This window comes from Spizellomyces punctatus (assembly GCF_000182565.1).
Source record: "Spizellomyces punctatus DAOM BR117 chromosome Unknown supercont1.1, whole genome shotgun sequence".
In the NCBI taxonomy this organism is placed as follows: Eukaryota; Fungi; Chytridiomycota; class Chytridiomycetes; order Spizellomycetales; family Spizellomycetaceae; genus Spizellomyces; species Spizellomyces punctatus.
In genome coordinates, this window is record NW_015971537.1 from 1,759,855 (window position 1) to 1,777,779 (window position 17,925).

The 17,925-nt window shown below is 46.2% G+C and overlaps 9 protein-coding genes across 10 annotated transcripts; 3 read left to right on the top strand and 6 right to left on the bottom strand.

Moving 5' to 3' along the window:
- Positions 1-353: 353 nt before the first annotated feature.
- Positions 354-988, bottom strand: SPPG_08868 (uncharacterized protein). The gene is made up of 3 exons (XM_016757011.1): positions 927-988; positions 651-861; positions 354-576 (listed from the first exon to the last, which is right to left on the bottom strand). Exons 1-3 carry the CDS (start codon positions 929-931, stop codon positions 529-531), a joined length of 264 nt encoding a protein of 87 aa, XP_016613033.1. The 5' UTR covers positions 932-988; the 3' UTR covers positions 354-528.
- A 205-nt stretch (positions 989-1,193) lies between these two features.
- Positions 1,194-4,386, bottom strand: SPPG_00677 (dynamin-related GTPase MGM1). Its single transcript, XM_016749004.1, has 3 exons — positions 3,864-4,386; positions 3,293-3,797; positions 1,194-3,231 (listed from the first exon to the last, which is right to left on the bottom strand). The coding sequence occupies exons 1-3, from the start codon at positions 4,165-4,167 to the stop codon at positions 1,371-1,373; spliced, it is 2,670 nt and encodes an 889-aa protein (XP_016613034.1). The 5' UTR covers positions 4,168-4,386; the 3' UTR covers positions 1,194-1,370.
- Positions 4,387-4,502: 116 nt separating this feature from the next.
- Positions 4,503-6,717, top strand: SPPG_00678 (cleavage polyadenylation factor subunit CLP1). The gene is made up of 10 exons (XM_016749005.1): positions 4,503-4,540; positions 4,605-4,703; positions 4,879-4,989; positions 5,055-5,180; positions 5,259-5,372; positions 5,429-5,642; positions 5,717-5,809; positions 5,877-5,983; positions 6,053-6,197; positions 6,279-6,717. The coding sequence occupies exons 1-10, from the start codon at positions 4,520-4,522 to the stop codon at positions 6,593-6,595; spliced, it is 1,347 nt and encodes a 448-aa protein (XP_016613035.1). The 5' UTR covers positions 4,503-4,519; the 3' UTR covers positions 6,596-6,717.
- Positions 6,622-8,267, bottom strand: SPPG_00679 (guanine deaminase). Its single transcript, XM_016749006.1, has one exon. It carries the CDS (start codon positions 8,198-8,200, stop codon positions 6,839-6,841), a length of 1,362 nt encoding a protein of 453 aa, XP_016613036.1. The 5' UTR covers positions 8,201-8,267; the 3' UTR covers positions 6,622-6,838.
- Positions 8,268-8,365: 98 nt separating this feature from the next.
- On the bottom strand, positions 8,366-9,961 carry SPPG_00680. Of its 2 annotated transcripts, none has more exons than XM_016749007.1 (3): positions 9,491-9,961; positions 8,997-9,434; positions 8,366-8,938 (listed from the first exon to the last, which is right to left on the bottom strand). In XM_016749007.1, exons 1-3 carry the CDS (start codon positions 9,675-9,677, stop codon positions 8,604-8,606), a joined length of 960 nt encoding a protein of 319 aa, XP_016613037.1. In that variant the 5' UTR covers positions 9,678-9,961; the 3' UTR covers positions 8,366-8,603. The 2 variants fall into 2 exon arrangements, with proteins under 2 accessions (XP_016613037.1, XP_016613038.1); XM_016749008.1 differs by having other exon boundaries at positions 8,997-9,437.
- A 136-nt stretch (positions 9,962-10,097) lies between these two features.
- On the bottom strand, positions 10,098-12,008 carry SPPG_00681 (uncharacterized protein). The gene is made up of 3 exons (XM_016749009.1): positions 11,818-12,008; positions 11,583-11,739; positions 10,098-11,506 (listed from the first exon to the last, which is right to left on the bottom strand). The coding sequence occupies exons 1-3, from the start codon at positions 11,898-11,900 to the stop codon at positions 10,301-10,303; spliced, it is 1,446 nt and encodes a 481-aa protein (XP_016613039.1). The 5' UTR covers positions 11,901-12,008; the 3' UTR covers positions 10,098-10,300.
- Positions 12,009-12,558: 550 nt separating this feature from the next.
- On the top strand, positions 12,559-14,176 carry SPPG_00682 (mitochondrial 37S ribosomal protein RSM25). The gene is made up of 3 exons (XM_016749010.1): positions 12,559-13,006; positions 13,426-13,731; positions 13,807-14,176. Exons 1-3 carry the CDS (start codon positions 12,594-12,596, stop codon positions 13,892-13,894), a joined length of 807 nt encoding a protein of 268 aa, XP_016613040.1. The 5' UTR covers positions 12,559-12,593; the 3' UTR covers positions 13,895-14,176.
- Positions 14,177-14,254: 78 nt separating this feature from the next.
- Positions 14,255-16,484, top strand: SPPG_00683 (aspartyl/glutamyl-tRNA(Asn/Gln) amidotransferase, B subunit; the record flags this gene model as incomplete). Its single annotated transcript, XM_016749011.1, has 10 exons — positions 14,255-14,767; positions 14,845-14,948; positions 15,003-15,087; positions 15,148-15,259; positions 15,323-15,452; positions 15,517-15,559; positions 15,614-15,792; positions 15,882-16,000; positions 16,064-16,215; positions 16,283-16,484. The coding sequence occupies 10 exons, from the start codon at positions 14,255-14,257 to the stop codon at positions 16,409-16,411; spliced, it is 1,566 nt and encodes a 521-aa protein (XP_016613041.1). The 3' UTR covers positions 16,412-16,484.
- Positions 16,485-16,960: 476 nt separating this feature from the next.
- Positions 16,961-17,645, bottom strand: SPPG_00684 (uncharacterized protein; the record flags this gene model as incomplete). Its single annotated transcript, XM_016749012.1, has 3 exons — positions 16,961-17,218; positions 17,282-17,437; positions 17,490-17,645. 3 exons carry the CDS (start codon positions 17,643-17,645, stop codon positions 16,961-16,963), a joined length of 570 nt encoding a protein of 189 aa, XP_016613042.1.
- Between the last annotated feature and the right edge of the window lie 280 nt (positions 17,646-17,925).

Genomic DNA, 17,925 nt, shown 5'->3' on the forward strand with positions numbered 1-17,925 from the left:
CTTTTAAATACTTCACAAGCCTTAATGGTATTTCATACCAAGCGTCCAAATAATAGTGAATGTTTCCACTCACTTTGGCCCTTGTGTTTTGATAAAACTTGTAGTGACTACCTTTGCAGGACCACTCGCAAAATAAACAAATGCATTGCGACTGGGCTTTTACTAAAAGAAAACACGTTATATACATACAAGCAGGCCAGGTAAACTGCACTGATAGTTTGAGACGGAGTTGGATCATGATCGAATATGAATATACAAAACACTCAAAACGTTCAAGTATCCTCAAATCGACGAAAAATGCGTTCCAATGCCCCCGTACTGGAGCACAGATTGAACGACCAACGCTAGTGATTGGAAACAATAATCTCATTGTCAGAGTCCGATTGATCATCCCTCCAACAAAAAACGCTCATAAAATCTTGCAAAAAAAAACAAAACTATACATGTTCAGGAAACGAGCAACAAGAAAGCCTTCAAGGCACCTCATTTCACAACAACCCCAAAATCCTTTATACAAAAAAACACACATCAATCCCAGTCCCTCGTGGGTATACTCTTTGGATCAATATTATCAAACTACCGCAAACCAAAAGATATTACTTATCCATCCACCGTGAACAACAATCTAGCACTCCACATAAAAAACTTACACGCTGATTCACAGCATACAATTTCAAATTCTGATTCGGCTTGACCTTATTCCACGGGTACGGGTCCTCATGTCGACGATCATGGCGTAACAATAAAGTAGGATTGAAAAAGAGGTCCCGTTCGGCGAGGGCGATGCCAGATAGGGCTGTTGTGGCGATGACGGCCACGACGATGCGGAGGTTGGGTTTGTATTTTAGGGCGGAGAAGACGCTGGTGGTGAGTGGGTGGATGTTAGTGTGTAGTTTATCTTATGGGTTTGGGTTGGTTGTACGTACGTCATGCTCTTTTTTTATTGTGTTGGTGTGGTTTGCAAGTATCAGGCAAAATGTGAGTGTGGCCTTGTAGGCTCTCTTATAGTTTTTCACTACAAGGACTTTGGCAGTAAACATCATGGGGCTTTTGATCGCAGTGTTCAATGGACGTGACGTGGAAGGGACTTTGAGGTCAGATGCTGAGAGGCGTTTATAATACAAGCTCACCAGTATGCTGTATCGCCCAGAGTACGACACCCGATTTCCAAAATTAAAAATGGATGGCAGATATCCAGTTGAAAAGAAAATTGTAATGTTTTATCCAAATCTACCCTTATAATCACCACCAAACGAAACAACGACACAAAAAAAATATAAAGATAAAAGCATAGATACAGTGTGTAGAAACAAAAAAAAAAACGAATGATGATCCTCCAATCACCCCCCAAAAAACACCATGTCACACACTCAACGCTTTTTCTGCAACTCTCTCAATTTCTCCATAACAACCTCCAACGTAAACTTCTTTTCCTGAACCTCCAAATGTTTGGCAACAATAGGATTCTGCTTGGCAAATTCCATAATTTCATTCCGAGTCAAATCATAGTATAAACGATTATCAATCTCGCGGGGGAGTTGGAAAAAGAATTCATTCAAGAGTTCGACCCAGATGAACATGACGGCCGTGTAAGTCAGTTTATCGGCGACGACGGATAAAAAGACTTCGGGGCAGCAAGCCTTGTTATCTGAGGTGCTGCATTGGCGGGATCGGACGGCGCTGATGCGGTGTTGGAGCAGGGCGACGCGGGATTGGAGGTTGAGGGCCTCGCGGGCGCGTTCCATGAGTTTAACATTGTAGGCGGGGTGATCCGAGTCAAGGGATTCCGGTGGTGGAGCTTCATCAAGCGGCTTGGCATCGCTAGAGGATTGTTTACGGAGTTCAGCATCCTTGTCAGCTTTCTGGACATATTTAATGGCATTTCGCAATTTACGACGTCCAACCGTCGATTTGATGCCTTGTAATCCTCTAGTTGCATCTGCCATTTGCTTTTCCAGTAATGCCACAGCCCGCTTTTGGCCCTCCTGCCATTCGAGTTCCGAGCATTCAACTTCAAACTTGTATGGCTTGATGGTGTTTTCGACTTGGTCTACTGCAGTATGGAACTTTGTGCGGAGGAGATCATTGGTGAATTCCATGACTTTGCGACGCCCCTCCGAATGATGGACCCATGGTTCAGTGGAAGTGAGTCGCTCCATATTCCGCATGAGGACGTCCACCACAAGTTGGACTGATGCCCGTCCAACGCCACTCTTGGTTAACGCCCCCGAGCTCATGTCAAGCCGGGTGGGCCAATAGGGATCCACAAGGCATAGGCGGGGTAGGTTACCAATCCTAGGGTCACTCCAGTACATGTCTGAGCAAATGTCCAGTAACCGCTGTTCGAGCATCGTGCGAACTTCTTCCCTAACTTGGGGCTTTCCAAACTGCTTTGCAAATTCCTTGAAGCGCTGTTTCAACGCATCAATCGATTCAAGGGCGTAGCTCTCTGCACTAATCTTTCGATCATTGTAATGGACTTTGAACTGGTACCGAGCTTCATCCAATTCGGATTGTACGGCATCTGAAATGCTGTGCAGGGATCGTCCCATGTGGTCCTCAAGTACTTGCATGAGTCTCCGTCTCAGTGTCGCAGTCCCCACCATGACCTTTTTGGACCGGTATGAGGGCTGAGAATTGAAAAAAGCGTCTTCGGAACGTATCAACGCCTGAGAATTCATTCCAGACCCAGATGATTTGCACACTACTCCAACGTAGCCCAGTTGGAGGGGGTAATCCTTGTTGGTCAAAATCCCCACACCCGTGTCCTGCTCGACTAAATCCATCTTTGTGACGACACCGATTGTACGTTGCCCTCTGGGATCCACTTTGCGACTCGCTCGAAGTGCTTCAGAGTTGGCTAAATCGACATCGGCGGCGCATACAGCCAGAATGATATTAGGCTCGCGAATGTAGGATTCGCACAGGTCGGCAATTTTCTCTTTGAGAATGGCGGGTTGATTTCGATTGTGGATTTGGATGTAACCTGGGAGGTCGACAAGGGTGAGATCAGGTACATTGGCAGAATACACACGGAGTTCGATCGGATTGTTTGAGACGCATTCTGCGTCGGATACGGCCATGTTTAGATCCGTTAGGGTCTTTTGCACCTGAGTGAAATCGCGAACTTTTCCTAATCCCAGCTGAGGAAACTCTGCGTACTCTTCAGCCGAGTTTGGTGTGTGAATGAGCGTGAGCTCAATGGGTCGTCGTGTTACCATATTCGTACCCCTGTTCCAAACCCAGTGTTAAGCTCTTATGAATTATGCATGTTTCATGCACTACCACCTACTTTGGCAAAAATTCATGACCAACAATAGCCTCCAACACAGAACTTTTACCCGAACTCTGCGATCCAATCACCACAATACTAGGTAATGTCATCTTTGCATTATTATCCACTGTCTTTAACAAATTCCGGACTTCAATCAGCTTCTTGGTCAACACCATCAAATCTTCATCAGGCGGAGTCATGGTGCTCATTGGTTTAGTCTGCGTTGCCTGATGCTGCACGGCCTTCATAACATCCAACTCTGTCGGTATCGTTCCAATCGGGTCCCCACCCAACGCCGCAGTCGTCAGTTCATCAAACTTCTCAGCAGCTTTTTCCATGCCTGGAAGTGCGGGAGGTGTCTGTGGGAGTATATCGGGTAATTTAAACTTTGATAAGTCAACGTCGATATCTGGGAGTCGGATTTCGGGGATCTCGATATTACTAAGGTCGATACTTGATACAAAATCGTTGGCCTTTGAAAAGGCATCTTTCATCCAGTCTGGGACATATTCTTTTTGTAATTCTGTACAAAGAGTATTTTAGTACTCTAACTTAATCGCCTGGTTGCAGTGCACTCTGAACGACGTACCGTTCAACTTGTACCCCATCACCGCCACCATACCCCCACCCGCAGAAGCAGCCGCAACCGTCATACGCAACAAGGAAAACGTTGCCCTCGCTGCTCCAAATATGCTTCTCCGTTGTTCATGTCGGGTATTTCTGTGCTGCCAATGTTGCCATCGCGGCCGACGGGTATATTGCGAGTTGGTCCACATGTGCCGGTGGAGGGGTACAAAAGGCCGTGTTGTTTGGCCTCTGTACCCGCGAAGGAGGCCGTAGTTTCGGAAAGACATTGCGCGTGGTAGGGAGGTTGAAGTTATGGATTGGGACATGACGGCGGCGCCGACCGAGCCCAGCTCACGCTCTCTCGTGATGGTCTAGCAAGAGACCAAAAACAGCTCTGTTAATGACTCCTTACTAGGAGACCCCGCTGTACCCTACAAATGCTATATGCAAATATCGTCCTCTTGCAGTCAAGTATAAACTGCTCGCAGCCAGCAAAAACACTAATTTTGCGTAAGTGGCGGACAACAAAGGAAAACACTCCGACTACGAACGCTCAAGTGAGTCAGGCGGTTCTGCGCGTATCCATGCCAACAACGCCGATAGCGTGACTCATCCTGGACGTCCAGCAATCCGATCTTCGTTACCAATGGCTTGCCCATCCAAGCTGTTGAATTTACGATGGACAGCGATGCCCAAGAGGTAAAAGAGATACCCTCAACTTCTTACCGTGCGCATCCTATCAACTCTGCTCTCGTTACTGTAGGAGATAGCATCAGAACCAGGCCGCATCGTGACGCTCCGTCCCGGTCAAGAATTCCGTTTCGAAAATGATTTTTCAGAGAATGGGATCGTTACCCTCAAGGTATGGACCAATAACACCAGCATGAGCATTATAGAGTGTACATGCCATACAATCCCTTCCTATTACCAACAAAATAGATTGTACAATACACACAATTTTGGATGGGACGTACAATACAAAAGACAATAGAGTCCAGTTGTTGAAACACCTTTTTTTTTTCCTTTTTTCTATCCAGCTCAAATCAGGCCACGCCGAGATCTTTGGCACAGAACTCGCATCAGACCCCACCTACGCATTCTCGGGTCGAAAAGTCGCAGTGTACACCTGGCATGGATGTACATTAGAGATATCCTTTTGCTTTTTATTTTTTCCATCCTTGTTTTTATCATGTTTTTCTTGACTCTGTAACACGTTCGAGGGAAACCTACTGTAGATTATATAGCAGAGGAGGCTCCGATGCAGAGTTATTTGAATGTTCATCTTGCGTTGGAGCAGTTGCGTACTGCTGCTGCTGAAAAGGGTGACGCAGGACCAAAGGTACAAAGTGTGTCAAGAAGCGAATTTGTATTTGCTTCTTTTGTTAATGTATTTGTTTGTTGTTTTTTTGAGGAGTAGGTCATGATTGTCGGACCCGAAGACGTAGGAAAAACCTCACTCTGCAAAATCCTCTTAAACTATGCAGTCAAACAAGGCAACAAACCCATTTTTGTCGATATTGATCCCAACGAGGTATTGAATTTCCTTTATCACCCTACTTTCAACTCGTCCTCAATAAACTTTTGTAGGGATCTGTCAGTTTACCTGGCACACTCTCAGCAACAGCCATCAGCCGTCCCATTGACGTTGAAGAAGAATTCTCGGCATCGTCTGCAACGACTGGGACGAGTCCGTTGGTGTATTACTATGGGTATGCTTCTGCTTTGGAGAAACCGAAATTGTATCATGCGTTGGTGGAGCGGTTGGCGGGGGTCGTGAATAAGAAATTGGATCAAGTGGATGGTGAGTAGACTTTGTCTGTCCTTTTTGTTTTTTTGTGATGGGGAAATGTTGATGGGGTTGTTGATGGTGGGTAGTGCGTTCTTCGGGGTGTATAATCAATACCCCGCGACAGTTTGTGGATGTGGATGGATACGAAACGTTAACCCATGCTATTGATCAATTTGGAGGTAACGTCAAAGAAACAAATACCCAATATAGTATATCTAATACACAAAAACATGATGTTCTGTATAGTGAATGCTATCCTTGTTCTGGGCCACGAACGCCTTTACAGCGAACTCACAAAACGATTCCCAAACGGTTCAGGCATATCCATTATCAAACTTGCCAAATCCGGTGGAGTACGTTTCCTTTTTTTTTTTTGTGTGTTTTGAAAATGTAAATAAATGGTTAACAAATGATTTGTATAGGTCGTCACACGAGATAAAACCTATCGCAAACAATTACAAATGCATAAAATAAAAGAATACTTTTATGGAACGCTTAAAGGGGAATTAAGTCCTTATTCTTCTCTTGTTTCTTTTACGGATGTTGCTGTACGGATGGTTGGTGAAGGTAAAGATGCATACTATCCAAAATAGTGGTTATATAGTCTGTGTTTTGTATGTTATAACTTTTGTGTTTTTTTTTTTTTAGGTACATTGGCACCCTCCTCAGCCCTCCCACTAGGCTCCGAACGCCTCCTCCAAGAAACCCGACTCGTCAAAGTAGAACCCGGGGACATTCTCCTTCATTCCATATTAGCCGTCTCGAATGCGCCTCTCCCCGACACCCAAACAAACCTAACACCCGAACAAGAAAGTTCCTTGGTGCTTGGAACGAATTTAGCTGGGTTTGTGTATGTGAGTGAAGTTGAGGAGGAGAAAAAAAAGATGACGGTTTTGGCGCCGAATCCCGGGAGGTTGCCTAGGAGGTTTTTGGTTATGGCGAGTTTAAAGTGGATGGAGGATTAAAATATGGGATTTGTGAGGTTTTTGGTGTTTTGTGTAAATGGGCATCTTTTGGTTGTAGCTTGTCAAAAAATCGATATACCTTTAGCTAAAAAAGCAAAACAAATCGGGGTCTACTCCTCCCATTCCGTCATTACTAGTAAAATCTAAACAACTCTATTGGAAATTCTAGACTATCAAAAATCCCAAAAACACCACCCAATCAACTACAAAAAAAAACATAAACCAATCCCTCATCGACTTGTATCACTCATCAACACAAAAAACACGTCGCCCCGCAACAAAAACCTCAACAACATTCCTCTCATCTCCCAAAAACAAAAACTTTTCAAAACACTCTTGAGGACCTTCACCTTCAAACACATCCACAGACCGACTCGCAAAATGATCCCTCCGTCCATCCGCACACGCATCCAAATCCACTAAAATCGCATCAAAATATTTCCCATTGACGAAATTCCCTGTTTGGGCGTCCAGTCCGAGTGTTTTCGCGCCGCCCAATGTAGCCATATAAACTCCTTCCTCTAACGATAATGGCACCGTTCCATCTCGCATGGATAAAACTCGGGAAGCAATCAAAGCGTTTCGGATGGCGGTCAAGAGGTTGGTACTCCACCCCCCCGCAACATCTGTGCCTAATCCAACAGAAATACCGGCATCTAAAAGAGCGCGGACGTTACATATTCCACTTGATAATGCGAAATTGGAGACAGGACAATGTGAGATGGAGGTTTGTGTGCGTGATAAGAGTTCACGATCGGAATCGTTTAGGTGGATACAATGTGCTAAAATCGTTTTGGGACCCAAAATCCCGCAAGAGTGATATGCTTGCACGTACGGGAGATGAAATAGTGATTCAACAAGTGTGCATTCTTGAATATTTTCCGCACAGTGGGTTTGTATTCGTAGGTTTTCAGAGTCCGATAACGACGAGATGGAGGCAAGTAACTCTTTTGTACACGATACCGCAAACCGCGGTGTCAAAATCGGTTGAACGAGTTCCGACCCAAGTTGTCGTACACCCCTAATAAACTCGATTGTATCCTCACAAGACTGCTCAGCACTGTTCTCAACGTAGCCGTCCCCACCATTCCGATCCATACAGACTTTACCCACAAGAGCACGTTGACCCATCTCAACGCACGTACGCGCTAAAAGGATCGTAGCGGGTGTATGGATCGTACCATACCACGCTGCAGTCGTTGTTCCGCATCGAAGGGATTTGGCTACCACCCGTTTATAAATCGTTTCAGCGTACGAGAGGGAACTAAAGCGGCGTTCGTGGGGGAATGTGTAGGTTGTTAGCCAGGTTAGGAGGGGGAGGGTGTAGCCTGTGCCTGAAAAGGGGTACTGTGGGGCATGGATGTGTGTGTCGATGAAACCGGGGAGGAGGAGGGTGTGGGCGGGGAGATGCCGGATTGTGGGAGTGTTGTTGGATGTGAGGGTGGCGAGAAAGGTGTCGAGAGGGGTGGATGGGGGGAGAGTGTGGACAAAGGCGATGGTGCCGTCTGTGTTGACGCCGAGGATCCCTGGATTGAGGTAGGCGAGTTGGGTTTGGGAGATGGAGTGGATGATGGTGCCCACGTAAATGGTTTCGACGGTTGCCATAATAAAGATTTGGCAAAAGTGTAAATTGCAACAAAAGACAATGAGCACCAACTGGTGAGCAATGTGGGTTTTTAAACAACTGTGACTGATAAGAACACGTAAGCCGCGTATCTTTAAATCCTCTCATAGTCTAATCAAAGCGCATCGAAAAATACAAAAACACAAAACGGTTTATTTATATACAAAAAAGCGATAGAGAAGGAGAGAGAGCCTATTCAACAACAACAACAACAAGAAAAGTAAAGAAAAGAAATGGCAAAAACCCCAACAACATGCCAATACAAACTAATCTCCCAAAACGAATACCCCAACATGGTTGCAACACTCGTCTTTTATAAAAAGACCCCCAGCAAAAAAACAAAAACTACGCAACACACACAATATTCAAAAAAAAAAAAAAACATTATCCCATCTTGGCCTGCAACAACTCTTCTCCCGCAAACTCTTCCGAAGGCGGTGCAGGACCCAACGGATCCGCCCCCTCAGCAGGCGCACCAGGCAATTCCTGTCGCCCAATGGCACGCGCCATAAGCGCATCATGAGCCTCCCGCAAACTCGCCTCCAAACTCGCGATCCGCCGATTCAGTTCCGCTTCACGAGCGGCAAAAATGGCTCGCTCTTTTTCGACAACGGCGAGTTTGAGCGACATGCTGGAATTGAGGGCTTCGAGTTGGGCGACTTGATTTTCGAGGGTGGATAGGCGGACGGCTTTGCGTTCGCGTGAGCGGCGGGCAGCCTCTGTAAATGAACTGTTAATCTCAAAGCACAACAAACAAGAAAACAGAACAAAACAAACCTGTATTCCTCCGCCGCTTTAATGCCAACTCATCCTCCAATTCCTCCATCGCTTTCGTAGCCCCTTCAGCCAACCTCGCCATAGCAGACGACGATTTCGTCGGCCTCCCGTTCAAAGGACTCGCTCCTTCAAGGTTTGTATTATCGTACGGTTTTGACCGCCTTCGTCCCGTCCCTCGTTTCGCTGTACCGGGTGTCTGCACAGCAACAGCAGCGGCGGCGGCAGCAGCAGCAGCGGCAGCAGCAGCAGCCACAGGATCGTGCTGCACGTCTAGATGGTGGTGGTGAGAAAGTGTGTTATCCAGCGTATGGTCTGCGATATCCGATCCCTCAGAGTCGGGACCCAATTTAAAGGACGCAGAGGCGGAAAGAGAGTTTTGGAGTTGATCTGGGGATACGACTTGGGGGGGTGAACCCGTCAACGCAGAGGGTTCCGCAGCTACTAGACAACGAGATGAGAAACTTGAAAAATCAACGCGCCTATCAACTTTATACCTTCAGCAGGAGCGTTCTCGTTGCGATCCAAATAGAGCCCAGCAGCATACAAGACTGATGGACCATCCAAATTCACCAAATCGCCGTTCGGCATGCGCTTGAAATATAATTGTGCCGCTGCTACGTCTATCGTTGGTGCAAGTGGGTTGGAAGGTATCGGCAAAGGCAACACACGGTCAGTGTCCATGAGTAACCCTCTTACTCCCCGTATTTTCCTCGGGGCAAAAGATTGTATGGTGCCCTCTCTCTCCGATACACACACACACACACACAGGCGCGCGCTATACACTCTATAAAACGCGAACCGTTTCCCAATGCAAAACCAATTGGGAAAACTCCCTCAATTGTATGAATAGATGCGAGAAGACGAGGAAAGCAAGGGTTAGGTAAACCTTGGAGTGAGTCAAACCTTGCACGTCACTTTGACTCACAACCCTCGCTTTGAGTCATCAAATCAAGAACGAGAAGAAGAAGAAGGAGAAGAAGCGTTTTGAGAAGAGAGAGAAAGAGAAAAGCGCCTCTCACGTGGAGTCACGAGTATGTATTTACGTAATCATGCCGTATGCCTCCCATTATCCACATACAGTTTGTTAACGATAGTTATATCGCTGTATTTTAATCATTCAGGAATATTCACAGAAAAAACTCTTACACACACACACATATCATCATCTATTGCAACCCACTCGTTTATATATATATATACACACAAAGAAATCAATAGACAATTTGCACATAATTGGCTATAAACAATTCTCTCTCTCTCTTTTTCATACAAAACAAATGTGGAAAGAGCTAGCATTGCAGTTTTCAGATTACAATAAAGCTAGCCACCACAGTCAACACTCCAAATAATACAGTTTTGTATTGGACGGTGGACGCTGCCGAATTCGAGGATCCAGTGCCCAGGACACCATTCCCAGGTGGGACGGCCGTCAAATTGCTTCGGACATTCGGGTCACGAATGGCAGCAGCAACGCCAATCTGTTTATTAGCGGAATCAAACACGGTGTAAAAGGCGCGCAGGAAAACGTTGCCGAAAATGGCAGAGGGGAGGAGGGGTTGGGCTTGGCCAGGGCGGGAAGTGGTGGATCCGCCGTGAATGTCTTGTCCCGCAAATCCGCTGACGCACGCAGTGACACCGGCAATGTCGGTCGGCTGCATAAAGAGATAGTCTTGCGGGCTAATCGTGACAAAGTGCCCACCCGTGAATTCAAATTTAATGTCGGGAAAGCCAGACGGGATCTTGCCGCCGGGACACGCGGTGGCATAGAGAAAGGGGGGAGAGTTGGAGACGCGCTGCAAGTTGAGCATCGAGTTGATTTGGTCGGCGGTTTGGACGGGCAGGACGGCGAGCGAGGTTCCAGTGTCAAAGACGGTGGCAAAGTTGGATGGGAGACTGATGGTGCGAGAGGAGCCGGGAAACGAGACGGCGGTCATGAGGGACTGCCAAAAGACAAAGGGTTCCTTGCCGTTGGGACCGGATCCCGCCACAGGGAGCCAAGTAAGACCACCGGTGAATCGCGCGGCATCCACGCCCCCAAGCGTCAATCCGCCATTTTGATTTGTGCTGTCAATGTAGTAGCCAAATACAGGGGAAGTGACCTGGTTTGCACTGACGACGCGTTCCCACCAGGTTGGAGAAGCCGTTCCGCCCGCAGTGGTAGGAAGGGAAAAGGACATGCCCATGATGCCGTCCATATCCGAGGTATTTTGATTTGGGGATTTGATGGAGGTAGCTGCCTCAAATTGGAGATTGGGGACAGACAGGGTGTTGATGGCGACAGTGTCCTTTACAAAGATGCCCTGGACCGAGGTTCCATCAACGTACTCGATGGGATCTGCTTGTTGGGAGGTTGCCTGAAAGGTGGAACTCTTTGCCGGATCAAAGCGGCGACCGTTGCGGTTAATGTCGCCAGTGGTGGTGGTAGTCTGAACCCAGAGTTGGGAAGAGCCCGTATCAAAGAGGACGGACATTGGCTGTGGCGGAGTTCCAATTTCCACGGCTCCCTGATACTAGAAATATATCAAGACATTGAGAGACATGATTCCATTGTTTTGCTTGGCAATTTGTTTTTTCTTTGATTCTTACAGCAAACAAGGTGCCTCCATCAGCGCCCGTCCCAGTCAATTTGTTGATGGTAATCTCTCTTCTGTGGACGCCTCTGACCGAGAGTGGCAGCGGTTTTTGCAAGTGAGCGGTCACTTCGAGTTTATGCAGTTTAAACAGTTCATTCTTCAAGCCAATGCTGCAAGAGAGCAAATGAGGGATGAGCGATGAGCTGTGGTCAAACGTGGAGAAAGACTATAATCCACTACACACATACCTGCATGGAGGGTCGCAAGCCTCTGCCTGTGCCCATGCCCACACCCACCCCACCACCAATAGCGATGACAAGCTCTTTATCATTATCCGTTTGCGTATGCGTATGTGTGTGTATGTGTGTGTGTAAAATAAAATAGATGAAGAAGAAGAATGTACACAGCCCAAAAGCAAAAGAAAGAAGGAAATAAGAAGCTTCCTAATAATAAATGTTTCAAATCGTCATTGCAATGTCATATATGATGGAATGCATTTGAATGAACATGGTAGATTTCATTGGTTGCAGCCACATACATTGCACAGCCACAGAGAAGAAGAAGAAGAAGAAGAAGAGATGTAGGAGTGTGTTGAGATGGGTAGAGATTGTGTGAGTGAGTGAAATAACTTAGACGATGATTTCCCTTATTTCAAGTAATAGTAACTCTTTGCGAGTGAATAATGCGATAGTAATTGGAAGATGTGTTTAATCCCTTTGATTATCGGCTGAGCAAACACTCAGGCTGGCTGGTTGCTTGTAACTTGAATCCATAGGCTGTGCAATTACCAACATAAACTATAATGCTATGAGGCTATGAGCCAATATAAGCATTAGTAGAAAAAGGTTTGATTGAAATACTTTACAAACAGAATAAACAATGCATTTCATGTGTGTATGTGTGAGTGAGCGATATTCAAGAGAATGCAACTGCGAATTTCAATAATTATTGTTACCATGGTTACATTCATTCTACCTGGTGGGCATTTGCACATTCCCACAATCGCTCATCCTTCGTCTGGAATATGGCCCCACCACTCCGCAACAACCCATATGCACTCTTGAAAAATATAGATAGACTGCATGCTGCTGGTCGCATACACTCACTCCCTCCATGGTATGACGCTGTCAGACGGCATCCTCCCGCTACATTTATTCCAAAGGGAGCAACTCCCACAGAGACGGGCGCATTCGCTCTAGACTCGCACATTCAGAGAGGATCGGCTCGTCAGAATCCTCTCACCTACAGGCCGCACTATGTCTCCAAGCCAGCTGTTATTGTCTATCCAGAAGACGAGATTCGCGCTGCGTTTTACAGATGGCATCCTCTCGAACTCGCAAGGCCAATTAGTCTCGTCAGAGGGGAAGAGGATTTAAAGGAGCGGGATTGGAAGGATATCTATGGAGGGAGACCCGATCTCGACGTGACGGGTGAGAGGTGAGTTGGCGTTAGGGCTTTGGTTTGGTTAGGATTAGGGTTTGGGTTAGGATTAGGGTTGGGTTTGGGTTGGGTTGGGTAAGGTTGGGTTAGGTTAGGGTTCGTGTTCGAGTTCGGTTTAGGGTTCGTTTTAGCGTTCGTGTTAGCGTTCGCGTTCGGTTAGGGTTAGGGTTAGGGTTTCGTATTAGGGTTTGGGTTGAGGTTGGGTTCGGGTTGGAACTAGGGCCATGACTCGCTGGCGCTCGTCATGGAGATGTAATGGAGAGCGACATTGAGGGACAGGGCTATGGTTATGACTCGCTAGCGCTCGTCATGGAGATGTTGTTGGAGAGTGACATTGAGGGACAGGGCTATGGTCATGACTCGCTGGCGCTCGTCGTGGCATCAATTTACTCTTACTTACCCGCTTGTCTCCATAGTGTCGTTCAACATACACTCTACCTCATGACGCACAAGAATCAATCCCGCCACACTGCCTACCAAAATGCTCTTTCCGCCTTTTACAAGGCCCGTGTTGAAATCGAAGAGCGTGAACGCGCTGCTCAACAAGCGGCTCAAAAGGCAGCACTAGAAGAACTTTTAGCGGACGAGGAGGAGGATCTCGACGACAAGCAACGCGCAGTTGCAGAATTTTGGTCCACCCGTCCTCTCACAAAACAATTTGTCGACTGGGAAATGGACGAGTTGCAAAAGAGTCAAATGTGGGAGGGCAAGATTGCCGATGCGTGAGTGCCCCGTCCTGATACTGTGGAGGAATGTGGAATGTCCATTAATGTATTTTTTTTGTTGGTTTTTTTTAGCAAACAAGCAAGAAGGGATCTTCAGCTCAAGATGGAGCAGTTTGAAAAGAGACATTTGGAGAGTGACAAGACGGATTTGTTGGCTTGACGTGTGTCCTTTTTAGATTGAGGAGTGCTGCCCCGTGTACATGTATCTGCGCATGCGTGTGTGGGTGTATGTGGGCATGGGCGGAACGGAGGTGCTTGGGTGCCATAGATGGCTGAATGGGGCGCGGATGCGTCGATGCGGGGGGTCAGACCTGGGCGTCCTGCGCACGTCCGTTATTGTCTGACACGACCCACTGGACGCAACGTGCTGTGGCATGCTGTATTTATCTTTATATATTTTACCTATTCAAAGACTTGCGAGTTTTGCCATAAACGGTCTTGCCCAGATGAGTCCCACTTACTGTCACGTGACTAGGTTAACCCCAATCGCTCACCCCTTCTTTGCAAGCATTCGAACACAATGCATTCTAGATGGCCAGTTCATGCTGGCCTACGACATTTAGCGCGCCGACATGTTCCTATCCGGCATTCTCACACAACCCTCTCCCAACCCCCCCAAACCCACCTCATCACCACCCCCACCGGCCAAACCTACGAACCCATTATTGGCCTCGAAGTCCACGCCCAACTCTTGACAAGCACCAAACTCTTTTCCCCCGCTCCCTCCCTCCCTTCCTCTTCCTCACCCAACATAGCCGTCGATCCCACTGATGCGGCATTTCCCGGCACACTCCCCGTCCTGAATGCCCAAGCCGTCACATTGGCAGTGAAAACCGCTCTTGCACTTGAATCCGATATCCAACTCGTCTCCTCGTTTGATCGCAAACATTATTTTTATCCGGATTTGCCACCTGGGTATCAGATTACGCAGTTTTGGAATCCGATTGCGAGGGGTGGGAGTTTGGCGGTTGGCATGGCCGATGGGTTACCCTACACCCGACGCGTACGCTTCATGCAGATTCAGTTGGAACAAGTTGTGTAAAACTGTTTTTTGATGATGTATTGATTGAATGATGTAAGCTGATTTTGTTTATTTCTTGTGTGGTTTAGGATTCGGGAAAGAGTGTTTTGGGCGTCAAGGATGGACAGACTCTTGTAGATCTGAATCGGGCGGGTGTGGGTGTATTGGAGTTGATTACTGAGCCCGATTTGAGGTATACAGCGACGTCACATTCTTAAATTTACCAGTATTGAAAGACTTTTGATAGATCGTCACTAGAAACGGTCACATTTCTTAAAAAACTTCAAAGACTGTTATGGTACACCTCCATTTCATCTCCCGATATGGATGAGGTCGGTCTTTTCGCACATTAGCTTTGCCCATACCCTCCTTTTGATAGTCTTATGTTTAAGGGCGCTTGGCGGTGTGATATCAACGTCTCTGTTCGACCTCTAGGCGCCCCCTACGGAACCCGCACAGAAATCAAGCACTTGGTGAAATTCACGTCGATTAAAGCCGCCATTGGTATGTCAATACCCCTCTTTCTTTCACTACTATTTTGCAGACACTAACCACCAAAATGTTTAGAATATGAAATTGATCGACAAGTCCAACTTCTTGAATTGGGGCAACCTGTCCAACAGGAAACCAGATCCTTTGATCCACGTCTTGCTCAAACGGTTCGCTTGCGGGGCAAGGAAGGCGTACAAGATTATCGGTAAACATCCCAGTCTTTGTTCTTTTTTTGTCTTGTCTTTATTTCCTTACCCTTCTCAATTTAGGTATATGCCGGAACCCGACCTCCCATCCATCCACCTCACACCCGTACGTCCCTTGTTCCTTTTACCAGTTTCCAAACATTAAACAAAAACACTTTAGGCATTTATTTCCAACATTTCCCAAACCCTCCCAGAACCCCTCGACACCCGCCGCACCCGTCTTGCAAAGCAGTACAAACTTTCACCCTACCAAATCGAAATTCTCATGTCGGAACCTGGTGCCGTAGAGTATTTTGAAAAAGTTGCGGTTGGGAGGCGGGGTGGTAAAGTTGCCAATTGGTAAGCTAGAATCAAGAATGTGAAATGCTGTTTTTCAGTCTTGACAATGGATTATTTTTTTTTTTTTGTGTGTGTGTGTGTGTATATAGGATTATTGGTGATTTATTTGGATCCCTCCGGTCGCGACATTTAAATCTTTTATCATGTACGGTTCAACCCACCCGTCTCGGCGCCTTGATTGATCTCGTCGAAACTGGACGTGTATCCGGTATAACCACCTTCATACGATTTTTTTATTTTTGTGAAAAGAAATAATGATTTGGAATTTTAGGATTACGCGCAAAGGATATCTTGCATACCATGATGGACGGAAATACCCAATCACCCCTCGAAATCGCTCAAGAACAGGGATGGATATTGGCGAGTGATGTACAAGCTTTGGAAAAACTTTGTGAGGAGCTTTTAGAGGAGTTTCCTGAAATGGTTTGTTTTCTGTTTATGAAATACTTTGTTGAAAGTGTTGGATTGTAATGTGTTTTTTTTTGGATAGGCGGTCAAGGTCCGAAACGGCAAAACTCGGGTCATAAAGTTTTTTGTGGGGGAAGTCATGAAGCGGACAAAAGGCAAAAGTGATCCTGTACTTGTTGCTGAAGTTTTTGCAAAGTTGTTTAAAATGTAATTTGGGGGTATATTTGAAGATATAATTATTTACATGACTAGAACGCTTAACAGGAATATGCAATGCAAAAGTGTTTTTTCTTTGGCGTCTTCAATCCAACCTTTGAACACATTTCCATTAAATGTTATCCTCGCTCTCATGATACAGTACGTCCATCTCGATCCGTAGGTTATCACACAAGAGTACGCGGTACTCGTAGGATTCACTCCCGCCCATTTGCACTGGTCCGATATCATTCACCTCCGTCTCCTAACCCGTCCCTTCAAGGGGTAAACATTCAATTAAATGCATCCTCACTTTCATGATACACTCCCAATACGTCCATCTCAATCCGTAGGTTATCACACAACTCTTTTAATGTGGGTACGCGGTACTCGTAGGATTCATTCCCCCCCATTTGCACTGGTCCGATTTGTCGCGGAGGTAGACTAGAGCTTCTTGAGCTGCTGTACGCCATTTATGTATCATTCAACCAACGTGGTATCTTCATCCTACACAAAAAAGGATCTCAATAAACAATGCCCTCGTAAAATGTGTGTTTGCTTTGTACTACGATTCAATGTACCCCTTCACCAACTTCAATTTCCGGATCCGATCTTCAAGTCCATCAACGGTCGTTTTCAATTCCTTTAATTCCCGTTCCAACCCCACTAATTCCGCATCCCGTACCGTTCCAGATTTCATCGGAGACAAAAACGGTTTATACACTCTTTTCGTAGCTTGTTCCATCATTGGTTTCTTGAAAGGTGATTTAAATGGTTTTGATACCCTTTCTAATTTGGGTTTTGTTCGTGGGGTATCTACCGACTATACATTCTTTTAGTTTGTCTACATGTCTTTTTGCATATACGATTATTTATGGAAACGTACTGTGTTGGGTCGTTTTAATGGCGTCGTTGGGGTCCGAGTAACGGGTGTCGGTATTGGCATGGATTCACCTCGAGGACCATTATTCCAGTACAAGACCACGCCATCCACTTTACATGCATGTACAACACGCTTGGTCACCAATTCATCCAAAAGGGCCTTAAAATACATCAGTTTAAATAGCATTTTAATGGATTCTTTGGGAGAGTACCTTTGGATTTGAAGCATGGTCCAAGTGGATCATCATCTCCGCTTCTGTGAGCGGTGTCGGTAGCGGTGGGATGCATCCTGGGAAAAGTGGATCTGACATGCCCGCCAGCAATCTAGTTCCTTCACGGCGACGTTGTGATGTGAAGGGTAGTGTCATGTGAGTGCATGTGAGCGTGAGTATGTAAGAAACTCCGCGTAGGAGATGCTCGGAATCGCTTTCAAGCAGGGTTTTTTGTCTGGGCATTATCTAGGTTCTTTTGTCACCAGTGTTTAATTATAAAAATATTCTTTAGAAACCGGGACCTTTTTCAAATTTCTTGCATCACGTTCACATATCTTGTTTTGAGTGGTATGCATGTGTAGGTTTGGATGTATGGTTCATATCGTTTTTGGAGATAATCGACAATGGAATAATAAAATAGTACAAGTGTGTGCGT

Coding starts and splice junctions, on each gene's coding strand:
- SPPG_08868 (XM_016757011.1), bottom strand. Junction 577..650: donor TGTATGCTGTGAATCAGCGT/GTAAGTTTTTTA, acceptor GGTTTGCGGTAG/TTTGATAATATTGATCCAAA.
- SPPG_00677 (XM_016749004.1), bottom strand. CDS start 4,167: ATGTCCCAATCCATAACTTCAACCTCCCTACCACGCGCAATGTCTTTC. Junction 3,798..3,863: donor GATGGGGTACAAGTTGAACG/GTACGTCGTTCA, acceptor CTCTTTGTACAG/AATTACAAAAAGAATATGTC. Junction 3,232..3,292: donor GGTCATGAATTTTTGCCAAA/GTAGGTGGTAGT, acceptor GGTTTGGAACAG/GGGTACGAATATGGTAACAC.
- SPPG_00678 (XM_016749005.1), top strand. CDS start 4,520: ATGGACAGCGATGCCCAAGAG. Junction 4,704..4,878: donor ATGGGATCGTTACCCTCAAG/GTATGGACCAAT, acceptor TTTTCTATCCAG/CTCAAATCAGGCCACGCCGA. Junction 4,990..5,054: donor GGCATGGATGTACATTAGAG/ATATCCTTTTGC, acceptor ACTCTGTAACAC/GTTCGAGGGAAACCTACTGT.
- SPPG_00679 (XM_016749006.1), bottom strand. CDS start 8,200: ATGGCAACCGTCGAAACCATTTACGTGGGCACCATCATCCACTCCATC.
- SPPG_00680 (XM_016749008.1), bottom strand. CDS start 9,677: ATGGACACTGACCGTGTGTTGCCTTTGCCGATACCTTCCAACCCACTT. Junction 9,438..9,490: donor CGAGAACGCTCCTGCTGAAG/GTATAAAGTTGA, acceptor CTCGTTGTCTAG/TAGCTGCGGAACCCTCTGCG. Junction 8,939..8,996: donor AAAGCGGCGGAGGAATACAG/GTTTGTTTTGTT, acceptor GTTCATTTACAG/AGGCTGCCCGCCGCTCACGC.
- SPPG_00681 (XM_016749009.1), bottom strand. CDS start 11,900: ATGATAAAGAGCTTGTCATCGCTATTGGTGGTGGGGTGGGTGTGGGCA. Junction 11,740..11,817: donor GCTTGCGACCCTCCATGCAG/GTATGTGTGTAG, acceptor GCTCTCTTGCAG/CATTGGCTTGAAGAATGAAC. Junction 11,507..11,582: donor ATGGAGGCACCTTGTTTGCT/GTAAGAATCAAA, acceptor ATATATTTCTAG/TATCAGGGAGCCGTGGAAAT.
- SPPG_00682 (XM_016749010.1), top strand. CDS start 12,594: ATGGCCCCACCACTCCGCAACAACCCATATGCACTCTTGAAAAATATA. Junction 13,007..13,425: donor CTCGACGTGACGGGTGAGAG/GTGAGTTGGCGT, acceptor TTGTCTCCATAG/TGTCGTTCAACATACACTCT. Junction 13,732..13,806: donor GAGGGCAAGATTGCCGATGC/GTGAGTGCCCCG, acceptor GGTTTTTTTTAG/CAAACAAGCAAGAAGGGATC.